The sequence below is a fragment of the Rhinolophus ferrumequinum genome, chromosome 9, assembly GCF_004115265.2.
Source record: "Rhinolophus ferrumequinum isolate MPI-CBG mRhiFer1 chromosome 9, mRhiFer1_v1.p, whole genome shotgun sequence".
In the NCBI taxonomy this organism is placed as follows: domain Eukaryota; kingdom Metazoa; phylum Chordata; class Mammalia; order Chiroptera; family Rhinolophidae; genus Rhinolophus; species Rhinolophus ferrumequinum.
In genome coordinates this window covers 45,937,720-45,948,529 of record NC_046292.1, presented here as the reverse complement: position 1 = coordinate 45,948,529, position 10,810 = coordinate 45,937,720, and the positions used below count along the sequence as shown (strand labels likewise).

Here is a 10,810-nt window from a genome sequence, read left to right as displayed (position 1 = left end):
CTTTAAATGATACACAATGTTATGTCTTTTTTTTTTTTTTTAAGATTTTATTGGGGAAGGGGAACAGGACTTTATTGGGGAACAGTGTGTACTTCCAGGACTTTTCTCCAAGTCAAGTTGTTGTCCTTTCAATCTTAGTTGTGGAGGGCGCAGCTCAGCTCCAGGTCCAGTTGCCGTTGTAGTTGCAGGGGGCACAGCCCACCATCCCTTGGGGAAGTTGAACCGGCAACCTTGTGGTTGAGAGCCCACTGGTCCATGTGGGAATCGAACTGGCAGCCTTCGGAGTTAGGAGCATGGAGCTCCAACCACCTGAGCCATTGGGCCGGCCCCCAATGTTATGTCTTTATAAGTCACCTTTCCACATTGAAACATGGAATCTCCATAAAATAAGTTAATATTTGGCTTTCAGAGCAACATTATCATTTGCCCTCATCATAAATAAGCAATTCATTTGAACCAATGATTTTTCAAATGAAAGGATTAAAATAATCTCATTAAAACCACAACAAAGGCATTTTATGTTCTCACATCTTTATTAAAGTATTTGTTATAATCCTGGCTTAATAACTCCTGTACTTTTACATCACAAATTTGCCTTTAAGTAACACATAATACACTTTAAGGCAGATTTACCTTAGAAACGGCCTCAGCTTCTAAACACCACTACAGTGATTTATACACATAAGAAAACTCACATAGATCACCTACTGATATCTTTCTTGGTACTCATCTTTAGATCTAAAAACTGCATAGTAAATAGAGTTCCCATAAAATTTTATTTTTGAGATAGGAAACAAACACCATTCCTACCTTAATATTGCCTTTCTCTGATCTGATTGGATGCTATTATTATTAATAACATAACCTTTAAATTTGTGGAAAAAACCAATACTTTATATTCACTTCTCAGAGAAGATTCAACAGCAAGAAAAATGAGGAGCCATTATAAAATCATATTGCTAAGTATTACCAAAATTCACAATTCTGCTTACATAATTGTATGCATATCACAGCTAACAATTGCTATTTAACATATCAAGATACATACAAAAGTATCCTTTGGTTGCATTAATATCAGGAGGCTAGGCAGCATGGGAGATTCATTATCTGGTCTTCTTGTCATTAGTATAAACTGAAGCTTTTGCAACTATTTGGTAATCCCGATTTGGGGTCCTATATCACAAAACCTTCATGAGACTAGTGGCCTCAGGTGGAAGAATTTGAAGACTGGAAGGCTTGCAGTTAAGGTAGAGTTATCATTAGACGATCTCGGCGAAATAGGAATGCAGACAGAATCATCTGTCATTTATTAGAAATCAAGATTCATTAAATCATTTCTCTTTCAGAAAAATATCTTTAAAACTTGTATATTTTCAAACGTCCTTTTTTTAAAGAACATATAAAATTAAGATATTTGTGAAAATAAACCAGTTTCAAGTATACTTGTTTCTTTTCCTTTTTCCTGCTTCAAGTTCTTCTCATCAAGCACAAATGTCCTCATCTTCTAAAGCAAGACAAACTCTTCTGCACTAAATCTCTGTAATCCTTTCTTTTCATCCGCTGAGAAAAGGTCTTCTTCATTGGTTGTAGTAGATGTAAAATCATAGTCTCTGGAATGACCATTTACAAAAGTAAATAAGGGATATTTCTCTTTAGAAGAAATTTTCAGCATCTGTAACAGAAAGTACAGAAGAATCTCTTATTGAATGCAATAGTGCACAGTAGGACCACATGATGAAATCTAATGTTTCAGCCCTGAATCGCTCAATAGCTTTTCTCATTTACATTTATCCAGTGCAATTGCTTTACTGTCCTGGCTAAAAGACAAAAAGTTGGTCAGCATTGTATAATTTATTTACAGCTAAATACCTGCTTCTTCATTAGGACTAGAGCATCAAAAATTAAATGGATACATGTCATTACAGTATCATCATACATGACAAATATCTACATTCGTCAAAACCCATGTAAATGTATAACACCAACAGTGAGCCCTAATGTAAGCTATACACGCTGGGTGATAATGATGTGTCAATGTAGGTTCATCAGTTGTAACAAATGTCTGGTGGGGATGTTGATAGTGAGAGAAGGGAGTACATGAAAACGTTCTGTATTTTCCACTCAATTTTGCTATGAACCTACAACTCTTCTAAAGATAACGTCTATTAAAATATATACATATTGAAGGACAATTGAGCTGAACAATCAGGTTAAGTGAAAACATTATCAGTACATAATCATGGAGGGAGGAAATAATTTTAGGACAAATAAAAATGGAAATGCCAAAGGAGGCTTTAGAAGTTATCTAACTCACTCTCATTCTATAAATGGGAAAATTGAGATCCAAAGGATTTAAATTACTTTCCCAAGATGACTTAAAAACAACAGCAGCAACAACAAAAAGAGATAAGTGAATAATGAATTATTGGGATATTAGAACTTAATGATTTATCAACACGTCTTTCATACACCTTTCACAGCTCTAAGCACCATATCAAGAATGTTTTTCAGACTTTCTTATTTAAAAAATAACCATTTATTTGAAAATTTGATTCCGAAACTTTTATCAAAAGTGAAAACTATAGTTTTCTTTTTTATATTATAAGAAAAGATACACTGTCAAAACTTTAAAGTCCCTCTATAATGGATAATATAAAATTGACATGAAAAAAAATTCCAAATTAGGTTATCTACAGAGGGTGCCAAAAATATGTATACACATTTTAAGAAAGGAAAACTGTATTAATATTGTAATACTCAATATATACCGATAATAAAGGATGAATACAAGTCACATTTGACTTCTGCAATTACAAAAGGTGTTCAAAGTGGTTACCATCAGCATCCAGACACTTCTGATTATGGCGAACTACTGCTTGAGCAATGTTGACCAAAGTGTCCACTTGTATATATTTTTTTCGGCATCACCAGTGTATGACATAGGAGTATTATCAAATGAGATATCATACCAAAAAATACAATAAAATTATTTAATAACTTGGGGACGTATTTATTATATGTTAAAAGAAAAAAACAGGATATAAAAACTAAATTATGTTTTAAAAACAGGATATACAAAAACTAAATTATGTTAAAATAATTTTAAATATGTATTTTCAAAAAACTAGAAGGAAATACAAAATATAAGTGATCTCTGAATGAAAGAATTAGTGATTTTTTTATACTTCTATTTTCCAAACTTTCTAACATGTATTTCTTGAACAGTAAGAACTCTTTTTTCAAAATTTAAGATAACTAAATTTACTATCTTATAGTTGCTTTCCACAAGGGGCTTTGCTGGTTTGCTCAACAATAACTTTAGAATAGGCAAGTCCTCTGCTCTATTTTAATAATATAGTCAGAGATACAGGAAACAGCTTTATTACCTAAAAGACAAATCATAGATTTCTTTTCAGAAGGCCAAATATTTTATTACATTTTTCCTATGTACTAAGTTGACAGATTTCAGAATTTACAAAGGAAAAAGCTGGAGAATATAAGGTAAACAATTTCTTCCATCATAATGCTAGCAGTTGTGAGAACAAAAATAGAGCAGGAGATGAGCACTTCTCCCCAGGCCAGACCTCTTCCACTAGTCTCTGACAGCACGTATGTAATACTACACCCAGTCCAGAGAAGGCTATACCTATGTGGTCTACATTCACCACAGTGGAGCTACATTGAACGTAGGGGCTAAGTTCTAAACTCAGACCGTAACACAAAAAACAAAGACAGGTAAAATCAATATAATCAAAATCACCTTCAAAAAGCCTTTAATTTGTCTAAAGGGCACTATGCATAATTATGTGTATACAACCCTGTTCAGTACATGTACACATGTGTAATACAGTACAGAATATAGTAATGTATAGTACGTAATAGAGTACCACTGGAAAAATGTGCATTACCTGTTTTATTTTGAGTTCATGTAGTTGAGCTGAAGTTAGATGTACATGTGATGTTAACTCCACTCTCTCTCCTCACTACTCAATCTTAAATCTGTAAAGTCTTACAGATTTAAGATTAAAAGCTGTAACCCAACTTTTACCCCTCACTATACTGAAAATACTCTCTTCTAGTCTGAAAATGAAAAGGCCTTTTATTAGTGCTTATTCTCTTGATATTTCTATAGCAATCAATACTTCTGAGCATCTTTCCAAAAATATTTATTTCCCTTGATTTCTGTAACATTTTGCTTTCAGATTTCTCCTATTTTCTGACCTATTTCTTCTCTTTCTCCTTCATTGACTCCCCGTGTTCCTGGCATTCCAAAATGCAGATATTAATCAATTATTGATCCTTGACTCTATATATTCTATATTCTCTGTCTTAAAAATATTACCTACTCTCAGTTCCAACCATTTTTCTGTTAGGCATTATTACCAGCCATGTTTTACAGATGAGAGAACTGAAATATTGAGGGGTTACGTGACTTGTGCAAGTTCACACGGCTAGCGACTGACAGAGCCAGGAGTTAAACTCAAGCAGCCTGGTCCTATTATATTCACTATGTTATACCGCCTGCTCCAGTAAGTGGAGACGTGTTGCAACATCAGCTCAGATTGATCGTGCCAAAACAAAATTATCATCTCTTCCTTCCAAAATTAGCTCCTTTCCAGTTGTCCCTATTTCTGTCACAGGTAACATAATTTATATTAATTAGGAATGGTTTTTGTTGCCAAATGACAAACAAAAACAAAATAAAAAACAATTAATAATGTCTTTAAGTAACAGAAATTGTTTTATCACATAAGGGAAAGTCTGACATTGCTACTTGAGTTTCTCAAACAGTTTCTACAATTCCCTGGGCCTTTCCCTCATGATCACAAAGGGCTGCTGAAATGCCAGGTGTTGAGTCTGCATTCCAGGCGGGGCGGTGGATGGAAGGGCAGTGACGGCATTGCATCCCTAGTTACCATTTCATCAGAAGAGCAAAAGCTTTCCCAGGAACTCCCAGCACACATCCACTTATATTTCACTAGCCAAACTGTATCGAAATAAAAGGCAGCCCAAGAAAAATGAGAATTTGGGTGGGCACGCTGTGATCCCAAATAAAATCAGGATTCTCTTAGCAAAAAAGAAAGAGAGGTAGCTATTGGATAGATAACTGGTAGCACTTGCACAACATTCAGAGAGAAGAGCCACCATGAAAATAAAACAGGGCACTGTGGTAAGAAAGGACCGAAAGGTTTCTGCAGGTTGTGTGGTCAGAAAAGGCCAAGCTGAGGCCTGAATGACAGACAATAAGGAGTCAGACAGCAGAGTTCTTGGAGAAGAGCACTCCAGGCAACAAAAAAACAGCTGGTACAAAGGCCTAGGACGCCAGCACGCGAAGCACATTCAAAGAACAGAAAGAAGGCTCGTGTGGCTCAGGGTAGAGGACAAGAGGAAGAGGGGTACACAGAAGCCAGATCACAGAGGCCCCAGTTCGCCGCATTAGCAAGTGATTTAAGTTCCGCTGTTCCCTTCAACATTCCACCTCATCACTTGCTACCATAAACTTCCTGTGACATTCTGCCTTAGTGTTTCTGCTCATGATGCTTCTATCACATAGCCGCCCTTCATACTTCCTTTCTGATTGCACAAACTCTATCAGTCCTTAAAGTTTCAGCCAAAGTTCCGCTGATCAGTACGTTGGTCCACTGTGATTACTCCTTTCTCCGAAGTCCTATAGATTTTTCTAGGGTAGTGTAAGGATTACAAACATGGACTGTGGAAGTTCGTCTCAGACAAAATCTGGCTGATACTTATAAACTGTGTGATCCTGGACAAGTCAGTTAACCTGACTTTCATTTTCCTTCGCTGTAAAATGTCACTATTATAGCCTCTATTTCACAGAGTTGCTATGAGGAGTAAGTCAGGTAATACATGTAAAGTAACTAGAAGATTGGCTGGCATCTTACATATTGGCTATTATCATTATTGATATTATTGTCATAATATTAGTCTTCTGGCATTTTTAATATACTTTTGTAGTGTCATTTTAGTATCTATTTCATGTCTTCCCAACTAAATTTTAAGTCCCTGAAGATTTTAAAAGAAATCAGAGTTGCTATCACCAAATCCCAGAGGTAAAAAAAAAAAAAACCTATGAAAGAAAAATATCCATCAGATTTCACTTGGAGAATACAGAACTAGATGGAGGGGAAATATAATCGTGAACATAGACTTGAAACACTCAAGTGTTTTCAAAAAGATATTTTAGCAAAATAGCGATGGGTATGGGAAATTATGTACCATTGGAGAAAATGGGAATTTTGCCCTAGAAGAGAAAGTCAACTTATTCTCTTACTCTAGGAGACAAAGGAGTAAAAGTTACATGGAGGCTGATTCCAACTCAATATAGGAAAAGCTTCTTTACCGATAAGGGTCTGTCCAAAATTGGGGAAGAAACCTCCAAGGGAAATAATTAGATCACCATTAGCTGAAATAAAGATTAGACAGTCAACTGTCTGGGCCATGGACTGATGTATAAATAGGAGACTGTATAGAATAATGCTTATGAGCACATATTCTCAAGCTAAAACTGTCTGAGGTTTGAATCTCAGCACTGCCACTTATTAGTTGTGACTTTTATGAATGTTACTGAACCTTTGTAAGTAGAAGATTCCTCATCTATAAAATGAAGATACCTACTTACTTCAACAATCTTGTGTGGATAAATGAGGTAATATATATAATGTGCTTAGCACAGTATGAAAAGGACTCAACAAATGTTAGCCTTGGATTGAATAACCTCTAAGATCTCTTGAATCTCTAGGACTCAATGGCTGTAATATAAATTGTGTTCTGTAGCTCTAGGACAATCGGCCACGTGTAAATATTTTTTCCTGTGTCGATATCCATTCCATAACGAAATGATTCACTTCCTAATACATTTTTATTTGAGATTTTTCTGGCCTCCAATGCCAGTATTAGGTAATAAGTTTATCATTGAACGGGTATTTTATTTGATAATCATTAGGCTGGTAACAAGTGAAAAAATGAGGAAGAAAAGAAGTATGAGATAAGATAAAAAAAATAACATCAGGCCCTTTACAAGACAGCCGTGCAGAGGAGATATAATCTAAGTTCAGGGCCTAGGAGGGATATGTGTTGGAAGGATACCTGTGAAAGATGAGCAAGTTCATCCTGCAGTCCTTGGAGAGGAACAGTACATAAAGGCACAAAAACAGGAGTGAGACACAAACTGAAAACAAGGAAAGTGATTGAAAGCCTGCATATAGACTCAATTCCCAGGTCCCTCCTTGTAACCACTACCCCTCTTCACTGCCCACCAGTCATCCTACACACAGGAAAATAAAGATTTATTCTTTGGAAAACAACAAATAAAGCTATAAACTCCAGCACACCAGGCACAGTGATGACTACAGAAGATTAGGAATTAAGTGACAGTCTAAAATACTAAACTGTAGGGCCCTCAACATCCTTCACTCCCTATTCCTGGAGCACCAGCAGGCAACATACATTCTACCTTTCTCTGAAAAAATTAAGCAACGCTAGAGGAAAGATCACCATTTACTAAGATTTGGGGGTCACCCAATGAAAAGGCAAGTTCACCAGCTAAAAAGCTCAACACACAGAACTTTTACTCAGCTTTTTAGTGCCTCACAGAACCTCTACTCAGTTTCTTAGTCCCTCACTCAAATATAAACAGACACAGATGACCAGCCATTTGAGGGAAAGCATTTAATGGAAAACTGGAAGATTAAAACAAAATAAAAACAAAGCGAGTCCATAAACATAAATGGTAGAAGGAGAAGAAAACGTCAAAATGACTATAATTAATTTCCTTGGGGAGAAGAGGAAACAATGAATTCATTTAAAAAAGAAGAGAATATTATGAAAAAAGAATAATAGAAAAATAAAAATAACTCCTAGAAATTTAAATATCATAATTGAAATTTAAGAACAATAGAAGAGTTATAAGATAAAGTAGAGGAAATCTCCCAGTACAAAATGAAAAGGGATGTGGAAAACAGAAGAAAAAAGGAAAATTAGAGGAACAATTCAGAAGGTCCAACAGCTGTATAATAAGAGTTCCAGAAAGAAAGAAGAAAACAAGAGAGGAAATAATATTGGCTTTTTTTTTCCAATTTAAAGAAAGCTTCCCAGAATGGAAGTAAACAGGACAACTGATGAAAAAGAATGCAAACCAAGACACATAATGAAGTTTCAGAATACTAGGTACAGATAATAACAGCTAACACTTTATATCGTACCTACTATAAATCAGACATTCACTTAGTAAATTATTTACTCCTCATAGTGAGGCCACAGAGTGAGGTAGCTATTAATTTTCATTGCATAAGAAAACTGATGTACAAAGAGGTTGAGGAATGCGGCCAAGGGTATGAATGGGGTGGTGGAAATGGAATTCAAACCCAAAAACTTTGAGAGAGGAAAAATGTTTACATTCAGAGGAAAAGAATTCAGAATGACATCAAACTTCTCAACAGCAACACTAGATGCTAGAAGGAAGCAGAACTGGGGCGATAACCCCAAGGAAGCCAGGATGGTGAACAAGGGTAATACTGGTCGTGGTAAGAAGTTATCAAATTCTAAATATATTCTGAAGGAGAGATGATGGAATTTGCTGATGAATTGGACATGGAGTAAGACATAGAGCAAGGTATCCGGATTGAGTACTGAGTTTTTAGACTGAGTACATGGAAAAACATTGCATTTAGAGAGTAACTAAATTATTTTCACTTGGTTTACTTTATTTTACTTTTATAATTTAGTAACAACATTTCTTTGTATGGATATAAGATAAAACTGCGCTCCTTTCTATAAACAGTACTCCTGTGGTAAAATTCCAATGAAATACAGAAATAAAACTAATTTTTATGTTGCTTTTTAAAATGGGGCTTTTTAATTTTATAGTCACATCTTACACGTTAAAAATAGCTAAAACAAGTATTTTGTAAATATAATTATTTAGAGGGCCATGATGAGATTAATCCTGACACCAAGAACAATTATAAGAAACAAATAAAGTAGAAAAAGCCAGCAACTATTGGAAAGCACCTGAGAGCAACCAAAACAAGCTCATCTTAAGAAGTGAAAAGTCTTAAAGAGGTACAAACATCAAGAAATAATAAAAGCCAGAAGACAATGGAATAAACACCTTTTATTCCAGTGTACTAAACAAAACAACTGCTAAGACAGAATTCTACTCGGGGAAAACATCCTTCGACAATAAAGGCAAGCTTTTCCTCTTCCCTTCCCCTCCCAAACAACTCATTTCTAAAGCCACTAGAGGAGGCTAGAGAAAACCAAGCATCCATGGGGTAGGAAAGTCATTCTGGTCTACTGGGTGTGTGGAAGCCAGATTGGAACCACCTTAATCAAGTGAGCAAAGTTAACATAACCAATAAAGGGATAAATTGAAATCATATGCTAACCACCAGGGTGCAGTAAGAACATACAGCATCACTGCTGTGATATATGTGACAAAGCTACATAACCTGAAAATATAATGAGGAAACATCAGACAAACCCAAACCGAGGGGGCATACTACAAAATTTTCCACAGTATCTTGTAAAAAAAAAACCCTAAAGTGTCCTGTAATCTTCAACAATAGCAAGGTCATATGAAAGTCAAGGAAAGATGACAAACTGGTCTAGATTAAAAAAGGATTCAAAATTAATAAACACAACATATTTATTCTGAATGGGATCCTCTTGCTATGCAGAGCATTACTGGGACAATTAGAAAAACTTGACTAGTTTCTGATGATTACGTGGTGATTATATACAGGGCTACTTTCCTGATTTTGACAGTTGTATTGTAGTTAGGTAGGAGAATGTCTTTGTAGGACCTGCATACTCAGTTATTCAAGGCTGATGGGCATCAGGTTGGCAACTTACTCTCAAGGGCTCAGGACAAAAAATTATTTGTACTCTATTTACAACTCTCTGGTAAGGTCGTAATTATTTTAATTTTTTTAATGAAGGCAAAATAAAGATGTATTCAAACAAACAAAAACAGAGAATCTATCATCAGAAAACAGCAATAGAAGAAATAGTAAAGGAAGTTCTTCTGAGAGAAGAAAAATGATCCCAGAATGAAGCAGAGTAATGTAAGAAAGAATAAATGACATCAGAAAGGGTAATATTGACTGTTTAAAACACAATGCCTTGTGGAATTTAAAATATATGTAGGATTAAAATATATTCCAACAAAGCATAAAAAATAGACTTTAAGAAAAGACATATTACTAAAGCTAGACAGTCATATAATTACAAAAGAAGTCAATTCAATAAGAAGACCAAACAAACCTAAATTTGTATATAACTATTAACATAGCCTCAAAATACATATAACAAAAAGAGAACTTAAAGGAGAAATGGACAAAGCTACAATCACAATTGGAAACTTTTTATCACATATATACCATGCAGGAACCAAAAAAAGGAACACAAAAGTAACAACATGATTTAACTACTTAGAGACATTGAGGGAGGGAGAGAGAGGGGAAGAGAGCTTTGAGCTATATCAGTGACCCAAACAGGCAAAACAGTGCTGCCCCTGTGTACTTTATATTCCACTAGGGAAGACAGATAATAATAAACGTAATAGATAAGTAAATTGTACAGTGTATTAGAAAGTACTAAGTGCTAAGGAAAAAGACAAAGTAAGAGGGAATGGTGGGGAAGACTGCATTTTTAAACAAAATGGTCTGATTAGGCCTCACTGAGGAGAAGACATCTAAGCCAAGACTTAAAGGAGGTGAAGGCGTCAGCCATGCTGATAACTGAGGGAGGAGCATTCCAGTCTGGTGCAGAGGCTCTACGACAGGAGTCT

At 35.4% G+C, this 10,810-nt stretch overlaps 1 protein-coding gene across 4 annotated transcripts in view; it reads right to left on the bottom strand.

The window, feature by feature from the left end:
* Nucleotides 1-584: 584 nt before the first annotated feature.
* ATG4C (autophagy related 4C cysteine peptidase) overlaps nt 585-10,810 on the bottom strand; it is a 64,790-nt gene continuing 54,564 nt past the window's right edge. For 3 of the 4 annotated variants that reach the window (XM_033115634.1, XM_033115631.1, XM_033115632.1), the window contains one exon: nt 1,505-1,672. In XM_033115634.1, coding sequence (XP_032971525.1) covers nt 1,505-1,672 — 168 coding nt within the window. Of the gene's footprint in view, nt 1,673-10,810 lie in introns of all 4 variants that reach the window. The other variant, XM_033115633.1, reaches the window with a different exon arrangement.